General features: G+C 43.2%; 1 protein-coding gene across 3 annotated transcripts in view; it reads left to right on the top strand.

Moving 5' to 3' along the window:
* The window catches only part of CREBBP (CREB binding protein), a 166,115-nt gene that overhangs the window by 58,679 nt on the left and 81,040 nt on the right, over positions 1 to 26,396 (top strand). For all 3 annotated transcript variants that reach the window (XM_054995489.1, XM_054995488.1, XM_054995487.1), the window contains 5 exons: positions 3,750 to 3,999; positions 12,914 to 13,027; positions 24,554 to 24,793; positions 25,475 to 25,571; positions 25,842 to 25,991. In XM_054995489.1, the coding sequence (XP_054851464.1) occupies positions 3,750 to 3,999; positions 12,914 to 13,027; positions 24,554 to 24,793; positions 25,475 to 25,571; positions 25,842 to 25,991 (851 nt within the window). The remainder of the gene's footprint in view (positions 1 to 3,749; positions 4,000 to 12,913; positions 13,028 to 24,553; positions 24,794 to 25,474; positions 25,572 to 25,841; positions 25,992 to 26,396) is intronic.

Genomic DNA, 26,396 nt, shown 5'->3' with positions numbered 1-26,396 from the left:
GTGCATTGGTTGAAGAAACTTTATTTAGAGATTATTCATTTCAATTATGCACTCACAGATAGAAGTTGGCAGAAGTAATTAGTCAAACAATAGAACTGCTGATATAGGGTTTGCATTCGGTTGTGAAAACCTAAAAAGTTACATGGGAACTAAACAGTTTAGTCTAGAGAAAGTACAGAGTGGAATCATTCCCTCCTGTGAAAAGATACATTTCAGTACACAGCTGCAGCTTTGGTCCAAGGCCACTCAGAAGTGAAAGCGCATATTTCTTAGAGAAAACAAAGAAGCCACTTGCTCCTCTAGAAATTAGTATTAACAGTCTGAACACCTTCAGGTTACTTATATAAAATACATAAGATACAGTATTGAACTTTGCTTTGAACTTTGGCATTATATCAGTATGAGTTTAAAATGTAGTGTAAGATGCACCACATAATAATGGCATGGGTGCTTATATCACTCTCAGTATAAAATGTAGAGTACAACAATGGCATGGATGCTGGGATGCTTGCAGAACACAACACAATGGCATCTAACACAACAATGGCATTTAACACAACGATGGTATGGATGCAGAATACAACAGTGGCATTTAACACAACAGTGGCATGGATGCTGGCATTAACTACACTCTAGCAAGAAGCTTAATTCCTTTTTGAGAATCAAGCAGCTCCCTTCTTGAAATCCAGAACAATAACTCTCGACAACTCTTACAGGCAGAAAGCAGTTGCCCACCCCATCCAGAACAGCAAGCAACTGTTAATTAAGTATTAATACAAAACAAAACAGCAAGTGGCTATTTAGCAATCTCCCCCCCCCCCCCGACATAAACAGGAACTCTTAATAACATATTAAAAACAAACCGCAACAAGCAACTCTGGTGGTGTCACATGGATAGGTAGGCTTTGAGGGTCCTCCTCATGTCGAGGTTGTGCCATTCCTTCTCCCTAGTATGCATGGGACAGGGACAAAAGGATGGAAGATTGATCTCCTGAAATCTGTGGAATCTAGAATATGCCTTGGGCAAGAAGATGGGGGTCTATATGGAGGACCACCCTGTCTTTATGAAATATGCATAGGTGTGGTTTGATTGATAAGGCGCCTAGTTCTGAGATCCTCTGGGCTGAAGCGATGGCTACTAGGAAGACTGTTTTTAACTTTAGCCATTTTAAGGATATGTCCCTCAGTGGCTCAAAGGGAGGCTTGGTCAAGGCTGACAGGACAGCATGTAGCTTCCATTTCCATATGGGGAAGCAGTGGATTGTAGGAAGGCTGATCAGTGTTGCTCCCCTCAGGAATCACTGGATGCCTCTGCTGGCATTGCACTCTTTTTGCCAGGATGCATGGCTCAGGCTGGAAAGTTGCTGGGAGCTCGTTCCTGCCTGAGAGGCAGGACAGCACCGGATGGATTGCCTTCACTGTCATGGCTGCAGCCATTGTAGGAGCTTCTTCCTCCTCATCCATAAAGCTCCCATCGGAGTCACTGGGCTCCATGACGCCGTCGGGCTTGTCATAAAAACAGAGTGGGATCCGAAGGCAAAGGAGGGAACAAGAAAGAGGAGGAGGAGAAAGTGAGAAGGAAAAAGAGAAGGAGATAGGAAAAGGGGAAAGTAATGGTTTGGAATGCAAGAAAAAGGCTAGGAGTTCCGATGAGAGGCAGAGAAGTCTTCTGCTACAACTGCTCTCACTGGAGGCAGGAAAGAACTGGGAAGGGGGGGTGTTCCAGGTGTCAACCGGTAACAGGAAGAAAATTTAACTTCCTGCCTCCCTGCTTGAACAAATGGAAATACTCAAGATGTCCTCTGCCTCAGAGGGAGAACTTGCCCCTTTCCCTCCTCACCTTTACCCTACCCCTTCCCAACCCAACATCAGGCCAAGCACCTCTTCCCCCTCAAAACAGGAAAACAACAGTGAGTCTACAACTCTCAAACTAGGCAGAAGTTCCTCAGGTGGTCTGGCTGGCAAGCAGCAGAGTCATTCAAAAAGTGAAGAATCTAGGCAGTGGTAAATCTGAAAGACAGATTCTCAGAGCAGCTAGATGCTAAGAACACTCACAGCATAGTCTTGAGAAATCTCACTCTAAAATGGAGTCTGCCCTGAGCCAGGCCAGTTTTCCTTGCAAGAATTTGAAAAAGGCTCTCCCATCAAAGAAACCCTGTGATTGGCCAGACTAGAGCTCCTCCACCCATTGGTTCCTCCCTCCCTCCCTGCCTAATTCCCCCCTCTCCCCTGCTGCCTAAAAAAGCCAAGAAAAAAAACAAGAAATGAGAAGCCAGCCATCTTTAAAATGGCCTGCATTGCAGTTCCCGGATAAACCTGAATAATTTGGGTTTATTTAGCAATCCACTGTTTAATATACTTGAATATATCTGGGTTGACCCAACTATACTGGATATAGCTAAATAATACTGGTTAGGTATTTGGCTACATTTTTAATTCAAGAATACCAAATCATATACCCCTATATATCTTCTGTGAGTCAGTTGCTTGAAATACTAGTTGAAAGCAAAAGAAAGCTGCAAAACATGAAGATACCAGAGATTGACACTTTCAGATAGGCCAGCCTAGCTTTAGAATGTACATGGTTCTCCTCTAACCTCAGTACATTCACTCAATCCAAATTAGCATTGAGATCAATGGGATTTCTGTGCAATGGGTTGGATCCAATGAGACTTTCACAGTAAGTAAAAGGTCCTTGCTCTGGCAGAAGAAACGTTACTCTCCACTTAGTGGAACAATGTTGTTGGATCCAATCCAGTCTCTTTAGGATTAGGATGCATGTCTGATGGGAAATAAATGTTATTTATTAAATTTCTTTTCTCCTCTTCTGCAGGATATTCAGAGTGGCTTGCAACATTAAATGTTAAAATAGTAAGAATACAACAACAATTAACCCATACAAATCAGCAAAAAAGCAATAAAAGTCCAAAGGTTAAAAAACAACAATATTATAATTCCCACTGCAAATTAAAAATCAAACAGCCAACCGTAATAAAAGCAGAAAGCCTATAAATGCTAGAGAGATGTAAACCTGGGATAAAACAATTTAACTTACTTTGTTTGGAAGAGATTTTTTGTTTCAGGAAGATTGTTAATGAGAAGGATGCCTTGCCGCTGTGGGTTGTTAACACGCTCATGGTTGTTGACTGCATCAGAGCAAGAGGCACAGAACAGGGCTTTTCCTGGACATTTCAGCATGAGGGATTAAAAGAAAAACTTTGTGATTTAGTTCTCTTATCAGTTCAACAGTGTGTGTGTTTGACAGTTGGGAGATACAGGTGATACGTTCCCCTCATGTAAAGTTGCTCCATATAAGGTCTACTTTAGATTTCAGAATATGAGCCAGCTCATGTGAATTCCATCGAAATGACGGACACATCCGTGTAGGATAGAGGTGCAAAAGCGATGATGTGGTTGGTTTCTTATCCCAAAGATTCACCTGTATGCCTCAGGCTTTAAGCATACCTTTATTTTTAAATCTTTACCTTTACATTCTTAAATGGTATGCTTCTTGATACATTTCCTTCTGAGAAGTAAATGCTAAAAATTCACCATGTAGAATAAAGTAAATATGTTTAGATTTTTTTTGCCGGTTGCTATTTTAAGGGCAAGTGATCACAACATAGTCATTTAACTTGGTGGACAAGCCACTGAGAGTTGACCAGATTACCTTGTAAGTTGTTCTGTCCTTGTGAAGCTTCATGAACAAGCTTTCTGTTTCATATAATGCAAACATATTTTGTTTTTAGCCTCAAATGCAAACCCAGGTACAGCAGGTGGGAATTGTACCAACACAGGCAATGGCAACAGGACCTACAGCTGATCCTGAAAAGCGCAAACTTATTCAGCAACAACTGGTTCTTCTTCTTCATGCTCACAAGTGTCAAAGACGAGAGCAAGCAAACGGAGAGGTGCGCGCTTGTGCTCTTCCCCACTGTCGAACGATGAAAAATGTTCTCAATCACATGACACACTGTCAAGCTGGAAAGGCCTGTCAAGGTAAGAGCAGGTTGTTGCAAAATCAAAAAGATTATGATGTGTTTGTTCCATAGGTAAATAGCTTCTGCACAGTGATGTGTGTCTCATCAGTGAAGGTATCCAGAGTGTTGGTAGAAAGCTTGAGTAGCTGACCACCAGCATTAGAGAGGCTGCATATCAACCCCCATGTGGGGCAAGGCTCTTTGGTGCTTCCTAGTATTTGGTTTCAGGGATCCAGAAGTGTTTTCCTTGTGGTTTAGTCCCATACTTCAGTAATGTATGAAACTCTCATGGCATCTTCAGATTGTCTCAAGTGCCATTCCACAAGGCAGGTTATGAGTCTGTCAGGTGAGCAGGAGACAGACCACATAACAACATTGATTTGAGATGCCTCTAGAAGCACCATGTGCCCTTACTGCAGTCTTCCTTCTATATGACGTTTGCCTCAGCAGGAGGTAGCAGGCCTTCATTTCATTAAGCAGATCTCATCTCTATATTTTCTGATTCTGAAGTTAGCTTGGCTTTGCGATTTAATATGTTAACTTATTACTTGATTGGGTGTATGTATTTCCAGATATGGACTTGTATCTTTTGCATTTTGCAGAAGATGGAGGGATTTCAAGCTACAAGCTAAGTCCAAGTCCTTTATTTCATGCTTGTAGACCAACAGGTCATAAGCAGACAAGTTCAGTAATTCAAAATACAGAATTACACAGTTCAATAAAATGGTTAACTAGATAACCAAAATGCTAAATACAAAGTATAAAATATGTTGTTAGGAGAAAAAATCATTAGGAGATAAAAATTGTTAGGAGATAAAAAAAATTCCACAGCAGGAGTTACATTCAATTCAGTATCGGCTAAAAGCTTTGTAACTATTTCTTGTTTCAAAACGCCCCCCACTTCTGGATGAGTACTGAGATCCATTTATCTCTGGCAAGTACATACTTCTTACAGTCAGTAAAAAGGTGCCAAATAGTATCTAGATTCCCTCATTTGCAATCATAGAAATGGTCAGAAAAGGGAATCCCTAACAGCTGCCTGCTAACTCCCCTAGTGGCAGAACATTTAATCTGGCCTTAGTAAAAAGTATTCTGTATTTGGGAACGGTTAAAAATTTACAGTATGCAGGTAAGATCTTTGGAATAGGGAGACCCAGATAGTCCAAAGAGCATACCGTTCGTGCTCTACGTTTATCAAAGTGTAACATTTTGGATTTAATCAGTTTACATGTGGAGGAGTAATCCATTTGTTTTAAGGTCTCCGAAGATAAACTCAGTCTCTGTAATTTATCATTGCCTAGTTTTTGCCAAGAACTCTGAAAACCATCTTTAACAAGTAGATGTAAATAACTCTCCTCTGGGGAAGAACAATTTTTAATCTAAAAATAAATGTGGCAGTCTAGGCTTCGGCTTCTAATGATGGTCATGCAAATTCCAGCCAAATAGCTGGACCAGTGATACACTCCGGCAAGCTAGACATGGAGCACAGAAAGGAAATTAAACAGGAATCATATTTCTCAATTACTTTGGCGATTGTCAAGGATACCCCCAAATAATAATAATGGAACTACTTTGTCTTTAAATGCCTGGACGGCGGCAGGGAGGTATTTGCCTCCTGATGTCTGAAAGAATCTCAGGAGGGCTGCTGAGTGTATAGATGCCAACTTCATGACAGCAGTCATATGGCTTGTCCATGGCATATTATAAGAAAAAAGAACACCCAGGTACTGAAATTTATTGACCTGCTCAATTAAGTGACCATCCATGTTCCATGAGAGGTATCGAGGTAGGACACCTTTACAAAATACTGTAACTTTGGTGGGGTTTCTACCAAGCAGATTTGAGAGTTGTCCATGTCTGACTTATAGAGGAGAAATATTTTTAATTGGAAAATTTGCGGGTGGCGGAATCCCTGGGGCCTTGCATTTTTCTACAGTTTTTCTGTTTCTAATGCCATTTCTAATACTGGGTAGCTGTTGTCTTGTCCTGTTGGTTTGGTGGGAAGACACGTTTAAATACAAAATGGGGACACCAGTGGCTGAGTTCAACAGGTTGGTTTTCACTATAGAAACCCACCTGTCTGACCGTTTGAAGTCAGGACCCATCACACTGTTCAGCAAGAATTTCTTTGGGTTCATGATCCATCCGTTTGGAACTCCAATAATACTCTGTCTCCAGAAACAACAGCAATACTGAGAACTTTAGGAGACACAGGTTCCCACTGGCTATGGCAGCAGGTTTCTTAGTTTGACAGTGGTCAAAGAGAGGTCCATTCTCCTTTGCATTGTTTTTGCTCTGTCAGTTCTAGGAAGGGTGCTGGACAAGGTCCAGTGAGAAGCAGAATGGGTAAGGTTTGGTAGTGCCTTTCTGATATTGTAGGCTAGTTTTTCAGATTACATTAAATCCTTTAAGATTAACATGTTTGACGACTTTTAGTTGTTGTGCATTGTCCCAGACCTTGTATGTTGCAGTTACAAGTTGGCTTAGAGAAATATTGAACTCAGTACTTTCTAGAGGTGGATGGTTGCACTAGTGAATGTCTCATTGTGTAATCATCAATACAGAATCTTTATGTAGTAGATTGAGGACCCTTTCAGGTTAGTTTCTGGCCCAGTTTTAGAACAGAAGTTGCCTTGATCAGTTTAGTTGGTGTCCAGGAAAAATAGCAAAGATCCTTTCAGCAGATTTTGATGCCCTCAACCATTGCAACCTTCTTAAATACATATCAGGCTTGGGAATTGGAATTACTGTGCTCCAGTGATTCTGTTGTTTTCTGAAGGACTGGTTCCAGGAGCTGGTGCTGGAATACTACAGCTATGCACTATGTCATTTATGCTACTAGGTGCTGCAGGATTCCATCCTATTTTACATCTACATGGAACTTCTGGGGGAGCGGTTTGGGAATTTGGAGTAGTGTCATCAGTATGCAGCTGACAGCCAACTCTGCTTGTCATTTGCTCCAGGTATAGTGGTGGATGTCTGGAATTGGTACCTTGTATCGGTAATGAAATAAATAATTATGGGCTAAAAAACTTAATGTTTAGTCTTTTACTAGGTACACAGTTTTATCATACCATTCTTTCAAGGAGCTTGAGCAGCATACATTTCAGACAAATTGGGAGATAGGTTGTGGATATTGATAAGTGGTAGATTATTCACAGGGATTGTATTTATTCTCTTCTGGATGGGATTATTTCCTCCATTAAAGATAGAGAATTCTCAGTTCGAGTGTTTTTAGATCCAGTTTTCTTCATTGGCCCCCAGGCCATGTTTTGTGGCCTTTCCAGGAAAAGTGATATCTTGTAAGTTAGCTCGATACATTTAGTATGTTCTATGAGAGTCAGCCTATAAAATCCATGTAATGTACTGATTTTAACTTCTAAAGTTCCAAATGGTTTGTGATCCAGGTATCTAAAGGGTCACTTTCTGCTATGTGACATACCTATCTGCTAAGGTAGCCATCAGAATTAGGGGTGTTCGCTTCTGGTTTCTGATTCGGATAAAATACCTGAATGGGACCCTATTTGTAAAGACTTGGGATTCCCAGATCGGGGCCAGCATGGTGGCCCCAATTCGGAGATCCCAAATCAAAGCTTCCCCAAAGCATTCAGGTTGCTTTGGGAAGCTTCGGTGCAACTTGAAAGGGCCCCTTTCCTGCCGCTTGTAAGTGGCAGGTCTCTTTAAACTATCAGCTGGCAGGCAGCGGGGGGTGATCCCCCCTGCGACCTGCCCGCTGATAGTTTAAAGGGCCCCTTTCCTGCCACTTGCAATCTGCAGGAAAGGGGCCCTTTAAACTATCAGCTGGCAGGCAGCAGGGGGGATCCCCACCGCCTACCAGCTGATAGTTTAAAGGGACCTGCTTAAACTGTCCCTTTAACGGGCCAGGTAAGTGGGGGGCTGAGGGGTGGGTGGGCAGGGGTGCTGGGAGAAAACCCAGCCCTCTGAATCACTTTGGAATGATCTGAATCTTTACGGAGCATTCTGAAGCTATTCAAATACCTGAATCCCAAAGCAGCTTGCCACTTCGGGTTTTGGGTATTTCCAAATGTTTTTCCTGCTTCGGGTAAACCCAAAGCAGGAAACCCAAATATTTTCGGGGTGCACACTCCTACTCAGAACTTCCCCTTTCAAGAAAGTGTATATCTATAGGAGGCATCTGCTATGGGTTAGTGCTGGAATGCCCTGGATGTCAGTCTGGCACTTTCAATAACAAGATAATACATTTAATAAACATTGTGGTATACTATAATCCCGTTCCCTTATAAAAACGATTTCCTCAGCTGTTCTGTTATTTTACAGCTCTAATCCCTTTATAAAATTGCCCTGCTGAACGCTTCTGTCTTGTACATAAAATAAAGTACTGCAGGTACCAGGCAGGACGCAAAAGAAAGGGCATTCCTTAGGCAAGGCTGAAAAGTCATGTCTCTGGTTGGGGCACACAGAACAGGGCTTTGAGGAAGATCTTAGCTGGAGGGCTGGACAATATAGGAAGAATCAGAACATGACTAGAAAGCCTAATGAATCCATTCAGCAGACCAAAAAAAGAGAGAGAAAGGAGGTGAGCCTGAGCAGGCACTTGGCATTAAATGATAGTCAACAGGTTTGGCCTTCCAGTCATGGAGTCCTTTGTCACCAGGAAATCAAAAGATTCTCTGCTTTCTGTCCCATTTCAGATGTTTGGAGACAGGATTACAATGCTATGTCCATAAACCAGCTCAAGGGCTTAATGTTGGGTTCTCCCCACCCACCGTTAGAGTTGTAAAGAATATGGGAGTAGATTCAGTCAATAGCCCTTCACTGTCCCAGGGAACCCTTGTAGGTATGATATGGGGCCCCTGGCTGTTCCCTTCTGTCCTGGATTTCTTGAACCAAGGCCTGAGTGGCTAGTTCTGATTAACTGTGTATTTATGCAACTGTGGCATACTTATGTCAGATGATGTTGATAAAAAGGTTTAGCCCTGGGGGAAGGGATTCTAGAGATTCTGGTATTCTTCCAGAATCATTTGAACTAAGACATGAAGCCTAGCACATTACTGTGCTGAGCCATAGCCTCATCTTCAGTGTGAAACTAGGAAAAGGTCTCCCACTTCCATGTTATTTACATGTAAGAAGCTTTCTCAGGAAGCCTCAGTGTTGAACCCTGCAGTGGTTCACAAGTTTCCACCTAGTTTCAGTCTTATGGTATGTATCTATCATCCAGGCTGAAGGTGACATCTTGGCTAATATTGCTGAGATGTAGTTAGTGAGCTGGGGAAAATAGATCTGTACAAAGATTTGTACAGTGTTTTTGGTGCAGCACTAACCAAGGCTTGGTCAGAGAGTGGAAGTCTTAGTGGTCTGTGGGGATACCATTGCCCCCACTGGATGCTGTATCAGACAGGGTTCCAGTTTAGATTGTATTTTTGTTGGTTGACTAACAGACTGTATGGGAATGTACTGTCTACTTTAAAGGACCATCTCTCCTCATATATCCCTGTGTGCCAGCTTGTTAGTTTCTGCCTATTCTGTAGTTAAGGTAGTCTGCCTAGCATCTACCATAGCCTGTACTACTTCTGTAGTAGCTTCCACCCTGTGGAATGAGCTCCCTGAGAGGGCACAATTTTTAGAAGTTTTGAGAAGATGCTACAAGACCATTTTATTCTCTAGGGGTTTAAATGGGACAAGGTGCAGCTATTTTTTCTGGAAGGAGGTTATTTGGGGTTGCGTTGAGCCTCAAAGGAAGGATGGGGTAGAAATAGTTTAATAAATTCTCAACTGCCCAGCAACTTCCCTGCCTTAGCTCCTTGAGGTGGGCTCAGGCTTAGTTGTAAGGTCTTGAAAGCTGTTACTCGAGACTTCATAATCCTCCATGGCCTCCTTTGAAGTTTTCATGACAGCCATGGGGCTGGATCATGTCCCCCGGCTATGTGGCAGGCAGATACCTGTTTTGAGTAAGGGTTAGACGGTAAGGGTTAGAAGTAAGGCTCACTGAGACTTGTAATACTGGGGCTTATTAAGATAGTTTGCCTATTTTAGTCGTATTGAATGGATTTCTGTGAGTGCTTTGGAAGTTTCCTACTGATGTGATTAGTGATACCTTCAAAGCTCTGGTCAATATTTTAAATATTTTCAGGCTGTTGATGTGGTTGCTCACAGACCTCTTCTCCGAGCCAGTGCAGGCCATTAAAACCTCTGTTTACTTGGAGATCGGGGCACTGAAAAAGTTTGAAGAAAACTGGCATACAAGTGGAGGAAATCTCATTATGATCCAGATGGTTAGAGTACATATATGTGCTGGCTCTCTGGTAGGGATAGCAGTGAAGCTCAGAGTGTATAACTCCAGCTTTTTGTCAACTGTACTTAGTCACCTATGTGGTTCTGCACCCGGTTCAAGCTGCTAGTTATTATTGTTTTTTGGCCTCCAAAGGTTTTGGCTTTTCTATACTGGGGGGTGTCATGGCTAGGGGTGTGTGCTTCGGGTTCCCAGTTCGGAAAAAGAACCCGAACCGGGCCCGATTCGTGGTGGCTGACAGCTGCCACCCTGTCAGCCACCACTTCGGCCTCGGCCTCTGCAGTGGCGCGGGTGGCAGCTGCTGCGTGTGCTGATGTGCTGCCGGCCGCCACAGAGGCCAAAGCGGCAGCACGGACGGCAGCAGCACCACTGGTGGTGTTCGCTGCTGCAGAGGCCGAAGCAGTGGTGCGGGTGGCACAGGCCCTGGCTGCAGCCTTCCCCGCCGCCTGTGGGCCGCAGCGGCAGCAGCAGCAGAAGGCCTACTCCAGCCTTCAAGGTAAGTGGAGTTGGGGGAAGGGGGCTCAGGGGGGAGGTGGGAATCTCTTTCTGGTATGCTCTGAATCATTTCGAAGCATACCAACGATTTCCAAAACCTGAACCCGAAGTGGCTTGCCGCTTCCGGTTTTGTGTTATTCCAGATTGTTTTCCCGCTTTGGGTAAATCCAAAGTGGGAAAACCAATTATTTTCCCCGCTGCACACCCCTAGTCATGGCTCACTAAGTTGGAAGGGCTGCCGTATCTGCTGTACCCTCTGAAGTGTCCCTCTTGAGAAAATCTGCAGTTTTCAGTTTGCTTTTTTTATTGTATGTACAAAATAGACAAGTCTGCTTCCCAGGAAGTAGTTTTTGGCAGAAAAGTTCTTCTTTAGAGACTGGGATTCTCTTCCATTCAACAGAATCTTCACTGTTGCTTGTCACCAATTTCTAGAATGTCCTCTGCTGAGAGAGAAAGGAACAGTGGAAATTACTGTGAAGGTTAATTCTTCGGGGATGGAATACATCTTGCCCTGTCTTAGAAATTGTCCTGAATGAAGAACAGTCTATTCTGAAATAGGGGTGGGGGTGGTAGCCTTGAGAAGAAAGTTCATATGCTTGCCTGTTTACTCTATACAACATCTAGTAATAAAGAGAGGGAGGGATCTTTTGTGTTCAGACTTTTTGTCTTTATTTCTGTCTTTGAGATCTTTGTGTGTTACCTTCTTGGCTGAAGTTTTTTTGGTCATGGGTGTGGTTTGCTAGTTTTTTGGATTGCTTGTTACAAGTATGCATGGTTTTCATTTGAGGGATTAAATCCCCAAACTAGGAGGTGCCCCTCCCGCCCACCTTCATGAAGGGCTTTGCAGAAGATTTTTCTTCTTGGCCCTTCTTCCAGAGGTTGCTGGGAGTGGCAGCCCTTTCCGAGATGTATCCCAGCCATGGAAAAGAATGAACTTTCATTGTAAGTTCCAATATCCTTTTTCTTAAACCTCCTGTCTGCAGCACCAAAGGTAAAAGGAAGAAACGACTATAAGGCTGTCCTGACTTTATGGACTATTGTTAGAGCATAGTTTCTTTCACTGTTCTTTTTATAGAGTTCCATTTATTCAGAAATTAATGCTTATGAGTTTTTGCTATTTGGAAGGATTCATTGAGGGGCGGGGGGTGCAGGATGGGGCATGGTGTTTATAGAAGTCCTGAGTACTCAATGTTTATTATTCAGTCTGCTGGCTTGAGGGGGGGTATTTTATACAATGGCACCTGAGGGAATATGAGGGCAACTCACAAGTGAGTACAAGTTGGTGAATGTATTCCCAGAGCAGCACTATGCCTCCTGTTGCTGGTGTGGAAATGAATGATTAATCAGAACTTCATCTCTTACTAAACCATGTGACTAAACCACTGGGAAGCCTGGAGGGTAGAAGTGTCTTCTGTGTCCTCTTGGTAATGTACGGATTGGGCAAAAGGTATTTCATGGAAAAACAAATGTTTGTCATTGGGGTCTGGTGCTATAATAGCTGGTTTTGGATAAGAATTGCTGTTACACTGGTGCTGATTCAGCTACTGTGTTTTGACTAGGAGGGATCAGTATGGAATGGATTGACACAGTTGTCCTCTGTACTGATGTACTCGCATGCCAGCTTGATGGGCTCCCGCAGAAGATGCTGGAGAAAACTAATGCCTGGAAACAGATAACTCAGTGAATTTAAGTTTTTTGGAACTGAGCTGTAAGAACTATGTTATGTGGTATACAAGAATTAAATCTTTTGTCCTTTCATCATGTTTTCTCTGGTTGACACAGGACACAGATTTAATATTTTTGTTAAATTATACTGTTTAAATACATTGATGTATTTTTTACCTCCCAAGGGACTTTAGGCATATGTCAGCTTTTAAAACAGCCATTGTTTTGTAAATAAACATTATGTACGTGTCCTAAGAGATCTCTGAGCTCTGCTTCAGTATGTCTTCTCATCTATGTTAATATGGTAGATGCAACCCATTAGGTATGATTCTTGCTTCATTGCTGAATACCTCCTGCTGCATCTTCTTTTTTGTGTTATTTCGTGGTGCTCATAGTGTATTTCTTTTTTGCAAGCACTAGTGAAGCTTTTAATGGAGAAGATAGGAATTAATACTATTCAAAGATAAAGAGACTTAGTCCATTGCTTTACTTCTTGTCCTAGTTGCCCACTGTGCATCATCACGTCAGATCATATCCCACTGGAAGAATTGTACACGACATGATTGCCCTGTGTGTCTTCCATTGAAAAATGCTAGTGACAAGAGAAACCAGCAACGTAAGTAGATTCAATTAAAGAAAAAATACAGTGAGTTAAATGCCAGTAAATTATGTTGCCCTCATTCTAATTGGGTAAGACATACTGGGCAACTTTTGCTTTATAGAATTCCATTGTATGCTGACATCATCCCCTTTTGGTGAATTACTATTTAACTATCCTTTCCCCGTAATTTTCTTTAAAAACGGTATATATGTAAAACCACCACGTGTGCACTTTCTGTGTTATATTAGTTTAGAAGATGTTTGCATTGAGATGTCATTTGGTCTTGTTGGCATGTTTGCACAATTAAAATTACATACTAATTCGGAAGATGTAAAAGAGTTCCTGTGTTAGAAAGTGCAAGAAATCTTACCCTAATTGCACTGGGGTAGCATTCATCAGTATAAGTTAGTGGTAAATAGGCATCTGTAACAGTTTTGGTGGTGAAGATTAGAGCTGTATGACTTACTGATGCAGTAATCTGTATAAAACTGTTGACTAATTGAACTCGTGCATTCAGTATGCTATGCTGAATATGATGATTCTAGCTAATCACCAGGTGTCGGTGAAAATTTAATTGATTCAGGGTCTTAGAATAAAGTAATATTTGGGTCATAGTGGAGCATGTTGATTGTCAGATGCAAGTAACATTGAAGGGTATGAAGGAATGGACTCACAAGCCCAGTTCCCTTGAGGTCCTGGGATGTTGGGGAAAACTCCTCAGCTATCCTAAGTCGCCATTTGATGCCACTGAGGGGACCCATATCAAACTTTGTAGTAACTGCTGCTACCAGAAGATCTGAGAGTATCTCTGTCCTACCTTGGATTAATTTTAATCTTCCTGCCTCAAAGAGGAGGAGAATGACTAGAAAGCCAAAGAGGGTAGTATTACAGGTAAGCAATGTGGCTGTACTGGGACTTAAACTGTGTCCCTCTCCTCCCCTGAGTTTAGTGTACCCAACATACAAAATAGAAGATTAACACTAGGTGTAATAAAGACTGCAAAGTAGACAAGTCAGATGCAGTAAAGAGCAAGAAGAAAGGAGTAACCAAGTTCAACTTTGCTCATTGCTTCAGGAGACAGTGAGATACCAATTTGTGTTTTGAAGCAAACGTTTTCCTTTTAGAACATCTACCACTCAGTAAGAGGGGAGCTGTAATGAGGTGATAGAATTTTCAAAGCACATCAAGTTGTGGATCAGGGCTAAGTCCCCCTGATCGGAAACAATTAGTTGATCAGCTGCCTTATCCCCACAGGCAGGACCTGGGATCTGGAACCTTTACTTTGATGGGGAGGGTCTTTTTTGGACTGAAACTGCCATTACCTTAGAGTGTGATCAGAAGTTGGGGTCTGCTGACTGGTGGGTCAGCATGACCACAGAAACAAAGACATTAGCAATGGTATTGCCCTCTTGGAAGCCAAACATCTGATTCTCCTTCAGACTGCCCCTGTGCTAGGAACTCTCTGACTTTGATGTCTAAACTCCATTCTGTTTACAGCGATTCAGATTTCATTCTGCTTCTCTTGATCTCCAGAGTTCCACATGAGCAAGGGAGGCATGAGATGCAGAATTGAACTATCCCCGGCATTCCTGCAACTTTTTTCCTTGTGCTTATACGACAAAAAAATTTTTGAAGCCACTGTTGAGTTGCTTCTGATGCATCTTATGTGTGAGCGAAATTTTTAATCCTGTACAACTTCTCTCCTGGGCACTGATTGGTTGGCCACCCAGTGGAAACCACTCCCTCCATCCCCGTTCTCCACACACTCCCTCTTTATATTTATTTTTGTAAAATGAGGCAAGAGTCGTAACATTACAATGTCATTTCTCATACTGCTGTATTGTGAAATCAAGACTGCAAATTCACAACCTTGCAAACCTTCCAAACTGCCTGCAAATTACATTTTTATCATCTGACCCGCTGTTTGTTAGGAAACAAGCCCCCAAAAACTAAGCATCCAACTCCCCCCTCCTTTTTTTAATTAGGGAAGATTTGCAATGCTATGTCATTCGTGCATTCTACTCCTTTAAGCACAATATCTGTCCCATTCCCTGATGTCAGTCCATATTCCCCGCTGATCACTTCTTGAGTTTACTTCTTTATTTCCTTTCTTGACAAATGGGGCTCATGTTCATGGTGATTTGGAAATGAGGGTGGAGGACTCGTCCTCATTTCAGAACACAGTCATGTGATGTGAGGAGGCCAATGAGAACGATGTTTTGTTTGGACAGCAGCATTTTAACATGCTGTGGCAGAGAGGCACCGTTTTACTCCAAGCAGACAATTCAAACCATACCAGAACAATCTGCTAGTAATTAGAACAAGTGCAAAAAGTACTTTGTAGGTTTCCCCTCAGAACTTCGCCAATTGCCTCGCTGGATTTTTTTTTTAAAAAATGGTGGGTATGGGACTGCCCAATCAGCAAATACAGGGACAGGGAGAATCGGGGGGATGGTGGACACACTGGGTTCCAACATAGCAGCATTATGACACATGCGCTGAGTAAATCTTGCCGAGCTAAGATGTCTGATTGAAACTTGTTTAAAACATCTGGATTATAAAAGTATATCAGTAAGGTCAAGAAGAGTGTTCAGTCTTTGCAGTTGGCATTCCTTTACTAGTTCGTATCCCAATGTTCATCTACGGCTGGGGTGGGGAAGGTCTGGCCCGCGGGCTGTATACGGCCCGCGAAGTCATTTGGACTAGTCCGTGGAAAGAGATGAGCGGTGGAGCTGTGGATGAACAGCAGCGCTGCAGTCGAATACAGCGGGCGGATCCCCCGATCCCACCCTTCCCCCCCCACTCCCACTTAGCCACTTGGAGGGGGGCGCACTCCCACACCGTGAGAGCAAGTGGCAGCGGCAGTGAAAGCAGGCCTCTCTTGCTGCTGCCGCTGCCTGCTGTTGCCAGCACCGCTCACTGCCACTGCTGCGAGCGGTCCACAGCGCTGGTGAAAGTGGCCTGCGCCGCGGCGGCAAGAGCAAGTGGTGGCGGCGGTAACGGGGGGCTCTGGCACTGTCGAAAGAGCTGCTGCGGCTGCTGTCGCCACAAGCAGCCCGCAGCGGTGGCGGTAGGGAGAAAGGGAACACAAGCACCCTTTCTCCCGCACGCGTGACGTTGCTCCTAGAAGTGACATCATAACGCATGCTGCGTGATGATGTCATTTCCGGGAGCGACGTCACGTGTGTGGGAGAAAGGGAGCTCCCCGTGCGGGACAAAACATAAACTTGGCTCTCCATGGAGAAAAGGTTCCCCACCCCTGATTTACAGTCTTCAGTGCAGTCCCATATAGGGGTCTGCGCTTGCACAGGCCAGCCATCCGGAGCTGGATTCTCAAGCTTTTAGGCTAACCGGGGGGGGGCAGGTACCGCTTCCAGCCAGCTTTTCCCGCTGAAATGGTCACGTGGCGAGGAGGCCACCCCCCATTCCCTCCGTTCGTTTTCTACCTGATGCAAGGAGCAGACGGTTTCTCAGCAAGGCTTCATGTTTGTAGTCAAATTGTTAGAGTTTACAGTTGTTGTTAATAGTTTAGTGTTTAGATAGTTATAATAGTTTAGAATTATTGTGGAGTTCGGAGGGGGTAAGTTGACTTCTCCTCCCCTCGCCCTTTCCCGTTCGTGGCTGAGCACAACTTTTACAACCGTCCCTATGGAGGACAAGTCACTCTTTAAAAAATGTGAGGGCTGTGGAACGAAGATGGCCAGGACTGATGGTCACTCACTATGCCTGGTCTGCCTGGGGGATGGGCATATGGTCAAACAGTGCAAACATTGCCAGTTGTTCACCCCCAATGCGCGAGGAGACTGAGCCTCAAGGCTGAAGGTGATGTTATGGAATAAGGTGAAGTCTGTCTTCACAAGCATGGCAGTAAAGAAATCTGTCCTGGCGGAGTGAGCTAAACATTCGGACTCTGGATCCCTGATGGAAGTGTCGGCATCAGATCCAACACCTGCAGACCAGCCGTCGGATCCATCGATTCCGAAGGACCGAAGCTGGCCACGATCTCGGTCCCGAGATACTATAGCCTCAGCCTGCTCTGGAGCCAGCATGATACGGCTGGAGGGAGATGTCTCAACGCTGGCAAGTGGAAGGTCGAAGTCCCTGGTTCCGGCCAGAATGGAAGCATCGACCTTGAGACTGCGCAAACACAAGGATAAGAATAAGCATTAGTCTCGCAAGCGAGAAGCTTTCACCAATTCCGATGCCGTTACCTGAATCGCCTAGGCAGACTCTTTCCCTGGCGTCGAAACAGAGGTTGAGCTCAGCGTCGATAGCTTTGACCGAAGGTTCCGATAGAGCCAAGCGTTGGAAACGGTGATCTAGTTCCGATGAGAGATCTTGATACTGGAAGCCACCTTGGTCTCCACCCTATCCTATGCCTGGCTACCCGCAGTACTGGGACTATTTCCCACCGTGTCCATTTCCAGGAGTGCCCAGGTCTACCCAAAGCAGATCCCGCGGCTCGGAACTGATGTGGTACCAAAGGGTCTGACCTTCGACGCCAAGACGGGGGCTCAGAGTCGGAGTTGAAGGCCGAACCTCTCGGATCCGGGCAGAGTCCCAGCTTCACATCTGAACCGCCCCCTGAGGAAATATTGGCGGAGTCTGAGAGGTTACCTGCTATTGATTACAAGCTGTACGCCTAGCAGATAATGCGCATGGCTAAATCGCTGGACATAGATGTATCAGCTCCTCAACCAAAATCTCAGAACAGTATCCTGAAACACATATACTGACACCCTAGAGGTGGTGGCCTTCCTAATGATAGAGGGCTTTGTTGAAATAATGGATGAACTGCACCAAAAGCCTCTGTCCATTCCTGCTACGGCAAAGGAAGTGGAAGTCCTCTATAAGGTCAAGGAAGATAAATGTCCGTATTTGTTTTTGCACCCTCCAGCATCCTCCATGATAGTGGAGGAGTTCGAGGCATGCCAGAGACAAGGCAGTCTCGCTACACCTGCTGGCAAGGAGGGTCGTAAACTGGATACCGTGGGCAAGAAGTATTACTTGCGTTCTGCCCTCATGATTAAGATGGCTAATTTTTTAGCCATCATGAGTAGTTATCAGATCTTCCTGTGGGACAAGATGGCCACTTACCTTGAGGAATTGCCTGAAGAGAAGGAGGTATTAGCCAAACTCATCTGTGATGAGGCCATTGTCCTATCTAAGCAGCTGATCAGTACCAGCAGACACTTATTGGATATTGCTGCTAGAGGTCTAAATACGGCTGTTGTTCTCCGAAGGCATGCATGGCTACGAGCAACTGCTTAGCTCGTGGAAACGACAAACAAGATTGAAGACATGGCATTTGAAGGGAATACTTTATTCTCGGAAGCTACTGATAACTACTTATCAAAAATGAAAAAAACCCAGGCAGACTGCAGGATCTTATGGTGTGCTGCTGCAGTTGTCAGGCCGTACCTTCTTCTGTCGCAGTCCAGTCATTAGGAGCTACCAGCCCAGGAGAGAGTACCATTCTTACTGGTTCCAGCCATATAGGAACCAGTATCCATACCGAGCTCCTAATTTGCCTCAGAATCAGTCCCGTAGGCGGGTGTCGGGGAAGTCCAAATCAAATCCGACACCATAAACATAAACAACTGTCTAAACATAAACTCTCAGCAGCTGTATGAGACCACTGGGTCCAAGGAACGGTAATAGAAAAGATTTTTTTTAAATGACGTTGGCTCCAGTCCCCACAAAAGGCAGCTTCCAACAGACACCTCTCAACTTGTGTAGAATGAAAAAACAGACACCAAATCTCCTTGAAGTTGTGCAGTGCAGAACACCAGGAGCCCAAGCTGATTCAGTACTGATCAGCATGAATACTCAGAAGTGCTGGTTTAATGTGTGCCATGTGCAATGGGCCTAAGAAACCATTTTCTAAATCTCAGGCATTGTCCCAGTGCTCTTAAGCCTTCCTTGGCATCAAAGTGTAGCCTTTGATCAATTTAATCAATTTTTCTCTTGCATGCAAACTCTGAAGGACCATTTAATGACAAGGGAGAGTATTGCTCAAGACTATTAGATGCTAACTATTGTGAAGATGAGATGTGCTATAGAATTCAGTATTTTTCAACCATCCAGTATCTTTGTTGCTACAAAGCCATGCAATGCTGTCATGAAGTTTTCTTTCTCTTGTTGAAGGTCACATACACCCTTTTCAACGTGGTAAAGGAGTCTGTTTTGGATACTTTGGATACTTTGTTATTCTCCAGAGAGATGGAGATCTCCATCCATGATCAGAGGAATCATAGAGCTGGAAGGTACCCCCGTAGATGGTCAAGGGCCATCTAGTCTAAGCCCCTGCACAGTGCAGGCAAAAAACCACCAGGATCCCTGGCCAATGTGACCAGGAAGAAAATTCCTTCTTGACCCCAAAGTGGCGATTGGCATTACCCCAGGCACATAAGAAAGGCTTGTGAGAGCTAAGTGCTGGCTCATACCTTCCTGCCCTCCTTCTTACAAACTGCTTAAGTTCATGCTGAGTCATAGAACCAGCACTGCTGACAGATGGCCATCTACCTGGGGTTAGAAACCTCCAAAGAAAGAGAGCCTACCACCTCCCAAGGAAGCTTGTTCCACTGTGAAATCTCCAAGCATTTCTTCCTAATATTTAGTAGAGAAATCTTTAAGTTTAATTTTAACCCATTGGTTCTAATCTGACCTTCTGGAGGAACAGAAAACAACTCTATTTCATCCTCTATGTGACAGCCTTTCAAATATTTGAAGATGGCTATCATATCATCTCTCAGTTGTCTTCTCTCCATGCTAAATGTACCCAACTCCTTCAGCCTTTTCTCATAGGAGTTGCTCTCCAGACTCTTCACCATCTTGGTAGCCCTCCTTTGGACACATTCCAGCTTGTCAACATCCTTCTTAAACTGTGGTGCTCAGAACTGAACACAGTACTTTAAATGAGGTCTAACCAGAGCAGTGTAAAGTGATACTGTCACCTCATGTGATCTGGGCACTGTATATTTCTGTTGACACAGCCCCAAAATTGCATTCCCTTTTTTAATCACACTGCTGACTCATGTTCAGTGTATGGTCTGCTAAAACACTTTGATCCTTTTAACATGTGCCACTGCAAAGACAAGTCTCACCCTTCCTATAATTATGCATATGATTTTTTTCTGCTTAAATACATAACATTACATTTATCTTTGTTGAAATTCATTTTCTTTCAACCCACCTTTCCAGCCTGTCAGGTTCATCCTGAATCTTGATTCTCTCTTCTGCTGTATTAGCTACCCCTCCCAATTTAGTATCATCAGTAGTGTGATCAGTAGGAGTATCAGTAGGAGTGTGCAAGAAAAAAAAGTTCAGATTTCCCACTTCAGAAATTCCGAAAAAAGTTGGAAATAAGCTATTTCCAAAGTGGCAAGCCGCTTCTGAAATTGGTTGTTGTGGATTTTCCGGGCTGTATCGCCGTGGTCTTGGCACTGTAGTTCCTGATGTTTCGCCAGCAGCTGACAGGGCTGTAGGCTTTATTCTGTAGCCCCTCCAGAGAATGCTCACTTGGCCCGCTGCACCAAGGGCCAGGGAATCCCCCGACTCCTTCTGCAGTGGACAAAGGATGCAACGGAGCTGCAGGCTTTACTTGCATTTAAACCCCCAAATCAGCTGCTTGGCGGCAACTTCCCCACCAGGCAGCCGAGTCTAGCTGGCAGGGTTAAATGCCCCTTTCCATGGTGCTGCGCAGCTGGCTTGACTTGGCTGCCTGGCGGGAAACTTGCCACCAAGCAGCTGATTCGGGAGTTAAAATGCCTCTTTCTGTGCCACTGCGCAACAGTATGGAAAGGGGCATTTTTAACCCTGCCGGTTAGACTCAGTTGCCTGGTGGGGAACTCGCCACCAAGCAGTTTATTCGGGGGTTAAAATGCCCCTTGACCCGAAGCTTCCTGAAGCGATACAAATCGCTTCGGGAATCTTTGATTCGGGGTTTCTGAAACGGACCCAGCACGCTGGGGCCGATTCAGAAATCCCAAATCTTTGCAAATTGGGTCTGATTTGGGTATTTTTCCCGAATTGGAAACATGTATTGCACACCCCTAATCAGCATATTTAATGAGCATTCCCTTTATGACTTCATCCAAGTCATTTATAAAGATGATGAACATCACAGGGCCTAGGACAGATCCCTGAGGCACTGCACTTGTCATTCCTCTCTAAGAGGATGAGGAACCATTTACCAACCACTCTTTGGGTGTGATCTGTTAACCAGTTACAAATTCATCTAATAGTAGCAGCTTTTAAACTGCATTTTACCAGCTTGTCAACAAGAATATTATGCAGAACCTTACCCAAAAGCTGTACTGAAAGAAAGAAAAGTTATGTCCACATTATTCCCCTGATCTACCAAAGTAGTAATTCTATCAAAAAAGCAGATGAGATTAGTCTGACGTGACTTGTTCTTGAAGAACTTGTGTTGGCTCTTGGTACTCACAGCTTTCTTTTCTAAATCTTCAAGGACTGACTGCTTGATAATGTATTCTAGAAGCTTTCTAATATGGACATCAAGCTGTCAGGTCAGTAGTTACCTGGATCCACCTTTTCCCCCTTCTTAAAGACAGGAACTCTGTTTGCCTGCCTCCAGACTTTTGGCACCTGACTTGTTCTCCAAGAATTCTCAAAGATTATAGACAGATGCTCTGAGATTACATCTGCAAGTTCCTTTACTATCCTAGGATGCAATTCATCTGGCCCTGAGGATGTTGATTTCATTTAAAGATGTTTGGTGTTAATGTACCACCCCATTGCTATCCTAGGCTACAGCTCCCTTCCTTCATCATGTGTTTTTATTTTCACCAGGTTGAGCATGTTTCCTTTGCATGAGTAGATGAAGGTAGAGTAGCAGTTGAGCAGTTCTACCCTCTATCACCTGTTTATATTCCACTTTCCTCTAATTGCAGTGGACCTACTATTTGTTCTTTTTCTTGCTTTGAATATAACCAAAGATCACTTTTTTGTTGTGTTTGGCATTTCTTGCTAGTGTAAGCTCCTAGTGAGCTTTTAGCCTTCCTAACATTCTCCCTGTCTGCACTGGCTAGTTGTTTATGTTCATCCTTTGTCGTATGCCCTCCTTCCCTTTACTCAAATGTGTCCTTTTTAATTCTCAGCTCATTACAAAGCTATTTATAGAGCACCCTTGCCTCTTTAGGTGCCTCCCATTTTTCCTTCTCAATGGAATAGTTTATTCACTGGAGTACGCCCCAGTTATGTGTGGTATCTCTTGCTATCATTCTTTCAATGCTGTAGTAGAAAATGTGGTTTATGTCAATAAATCTCAAGAACTTGCAGGTTCATTGCACCATCTGTTACAACACTGCAAGTAACTTCAATTCACCATCAAATCTTGGCATTTCCAATATTCAGTGCTCCCTTCTCACTTATTTCTCAATAGCTGCTATTTCAGCAAATAAGTGGCTGATGGTGGGTCATTCTGTTTCTTCTTTTCCTACTTTTCAGAGGTGTGGCAAGACTTTATCCAACTTTGTATTTACTTCTGTTGTGTATGTGGGGGGTGGGTGGGAGGTGTTACACAATTAATCCCTTCACAACTTCAACCAGTGGCAACATACAATCTGAAACTTCTCTCTCTTAAGACTGTTTCTATTGATTCTGCTAGAAGGGCAAATGAGATATGCACCTGGAAGTCACGTGCTCCGTATCTATGTTGTCATCACCCCTGTAAAGTTATACATTGACTTAACTTTAACTTTTTGCCAGTTTCCATGCCAACCATTACCTTAGCCTGCTAGTTTACTTTAAGAATTCTTCTGCAGGTGCTGAAAACCTGCTGCACTCACTTCTGTATGCTGAGCCTTGGTGTTCTGTACAGACCAAACAGGCTCTTTTGGGAAGGATCTTAATTTAGAAGGAGCTTCCATTGTCTCCTCAACACTTTACTAAGTGGATAATTTCTTTTATACTGTTAGCACACAGGCTGGTGCCACAAGGAGCAGTGGCCCATTCTGCTTGGTCAGTTGCAGCTTCCATGGCCTCCTCTACGGGAGTGCTGATCATAGACTTGTGTAGAGTGGTCACATGGTCTCACACTTACACTTTCATCCAGCATTACCTGATTGATATTTGTGCTCAGAGGACTGCGTTTTCCTCCTATTAGTGTGATGTATAGTGACTACAAAGAAAAACAAGGGGTTGCCAACCTGTAACTGGTGTTCTTTAAGTGGTTGTTTGTGCCATCATATGCCTCTTCCTCCTTACCCACAACAAGTATGATTTTAATGTTGCAACAGTAGAAAGAACTGAGTATGACTCATTGTTCTGTCCATTCTGGGTATGCACATCTTATGCATTGCTCTGACCCGGGCAGGGCAAGTATCAAAAGACATTTCCAAGATTAGCTCTCAAAGGTTCTGAATACTCTGCGCATCAGTGAATGTACTCAGATGACCACTCAGGAACACCAGTTACAGGCAAGCAACCTGTTTTTCTTGGCAGTCTGCTGTGATTCTTTTGCAGGTAAGATAATTTGCATCTACTGTTGCTTGGATGCCACATTAGATAAGAGACACTGCTGTAGTAGGCTTTTTCTGGGCATCAGTTAGGGCTTGTTGACCTCCTTCTTCACTTACATTTCTATTGTATGACAAGAATGTCTAATGTAAATTCTGGAGGTGTCCCTTTCCAAGGAACTGGATAGTACATGGCAGTTAACAGTAGCTTGGAATCTAGCAATACGCAAGAGGAAACATAAGTGATTTAACATAGATCTGCTTGCACAAGATCTTATGGAACACTTAGTGCTTTCCTCCATATGTATTACAGTGCCCAGAAATTGGTTGCATAAGATCTTTCACTGGCAGAAATGCAATTGGGGATACAGTAGGTCTAATGCAGCCAGCTACTGCGGTCCTTTACTTGTGTTTCTGCTTGCACAAGAGCTCTAGTTCAAGTGCAGATTTTGCAGTGGATCCAACCCCAGGATTGTGTAGTGTACTCAGGGTTGTAGTGGAAAGCATGGTGATGGGTGTAGAGGTCAAAGGAGTTTACATATAAGCTAGGGCCATAGAATCTTCAATTATATATAAACAAGCCTAGTGTAGTTTATGGAAATCAAGTTATCACCAGTTACTGCTTTGGTGAATGGTCTCTATTTTGATTGCATATGCATTTTACATAACTACATCTCCTGCATTTTACAGCCCTGGATCTTGCTGTATACCATTTTTCTCTCTTCATATTTCCATATGATCTGCCTAGTGAGGACCCATTGCCTGCTTTCAAAGAAGTAGGCTGCAGTCCATTAAAGTTTATGCTAGAATAAAAGCTAGTTAGTCTTTTAAGGTATCACAAAACTCCTATTTATTAAAAACAGAGGGCTGAAACAAATATTTTTTGTGATGCTTGAGGACTTGGAACTGGGATTAAGATCACTTCCTTATTTACTTTTTGATTACACCATTTCTCCACTCGGTATGTTAAACCTTGAACATTAGTGTATGCATTGTTTTTATGGTAAAGAAATGCCATTCATGTTTTGTTTTGTTTCTTTTTTCTTTACTTTTTTTGTAGCGCTCCTTGGATCCCCTGGTAATGGAATCCAGAATTCTGTTGCATCTGGAGCAAGCCAGCCAACAACTCCATCCCTAAGTAACCCTAACCCAATTGACCCCAGCTCCATGCAGCGAGCTTATGCTGCTCTTGGCTTGCCCTATGGAAATCAGCCACAGACTCCATTGCAACCGCAAGTACAAGGCCAGCAAACTGCCCAGCCTCAGACCCATCAACAAATGCGGACCATAAATGCATTGGGTATGTGGAGGAAGTGATAAAGGAAAACTGGTGGTAATAGTAACCAGTTACAAATAACTCAGGCGACTCTTTACTCAAATATATTTGCATTGTGTTTGAATCATGAAAAAACAGAACCTTAAGGGGCATTCAAAATAGTAAATCAGGTCATCCTTCTGGATAAGTAAGGCTGCTATTTAAGCACAGATATGCTAGCATATATGAGCGTATGGAGCGTGGAACAATAAAGGCAATGGAACTGCTACAGATGAACTTCTTCGCGTGGAATCTTGGTGCAAAACATAACCTGTCTTTGACTAGTTGTATCATGTGCAAGCTTTTAAAAATTATTTGGCAAACCTTGCTGGTTGACTTCTGTTGCTTGCAGAGCCATTTTGAGTTACCAGTCCCTCCTCTAAGGTTTCCTACTTAGTCTCCTATTTGAAAATATTCACTTAAGTTTGGTGTTAAACAGAAACTGCTGAATGGTTTCATCATTATTTGATATCGTCAGGTTCCATACTGGGAACATGATTCTAACAAGCATTTGAACAAATATAGTCTTGGTAAAACACAGTTGCAGTAACTTCCAGTTACCGTATACCTTTTTGTCATACAATTAAAATGTAAACAGTGGTCATTTAAAAGTGTGAATTCTTTGATATTCCAACTGAATTAATGAAAGCTAATCTTGTTCCAAAGGAGCTAATCAAATGAATCTGGCTGCAGGAGGATTAACAGACCAGCAAGCTAGCATGATCTCAGAAACGGCTCTTCCGACTTCACTTGGCCCAACAAAGTAAGCTGCATCTGAAATAGTCATTGAGTATTTTTGTTTGGTAATATTTTTAAATTTTGGAAATAATGCTAGTCATACTGTTGCTCATTATTGTTTCATATTGCGCTTTCTTACCACCACCACCTAATTTATTTTCCTTATATTGATGTACTTGGTTATTTAATTGCTTAATTATTGAAACAGTAATTAGGGATTCTCAAAAATTAATATGGTATGCAATGAAGGGTGGTTAGCACACTTCATAATCTCTTACATTTTTCTGTCCTTCAGCCCTTTAATGAATGATGGCTCAAATTCTGGCAGTGTAGGAAATCTTGGTGGCTCTATGCCAACAGCTGCACCACCTTCAAGTACTGGGATGAGGAAAGCATGGCATGAACACGTTACTCAGGATCTGCGCAATCACTTAGTCCATAAACTGTAAGTACTTGCTGTGACTGGGGAAGTTGCTCTTGAACTGTAGTGCTAATTCTTAGATTTGAATTGTGGGATGGCGGTGACATTGAGGACATAGTAGAGTGCTGTAAGGATAAAACTGAGAATTGGTTACCCTTCACTGTAAGAGAAAGCATTTCATGAAATAATTTCTTCCCAAATTCTGTCTCATTTCACTTTTCTTGGTAGATGATGGGGAAATTGTAGAAGTGATTTCCCCCTTCTAATCCCCATTTTTTAATACTTTCGTATCAGATATGGTGCATGACTTGAATCGTGAAATGGAAAGAAGTGGGCTGGTAACGTTTGAGTCTCTTCAATTTTGGAGAGTTTTTGTTTGTTTGCATAATGTAGATGGAAAGTAGAGGATTTCTAGCTGTGTAATTAAAA

This window comes from Eublepharis macularius, chromosome 12, assembly GCF_028583425.1.
Source record: "Eublepharis macularius isolate TG4126 chromosome 12, MPM_Emac_v1.0, whole genome shotgun sequence".
NCBI lineage: Eukaryota > Metazoa > Chordata > Lepidosauria > Squamata > Eublepharidae > Eublepharis > Eublepharis macularius.
The sequence above is the reverse complement of the archived record's forward strand: the minus strand, read 5'-3'. Positions and strand labels throughout refer to the sequence as shown.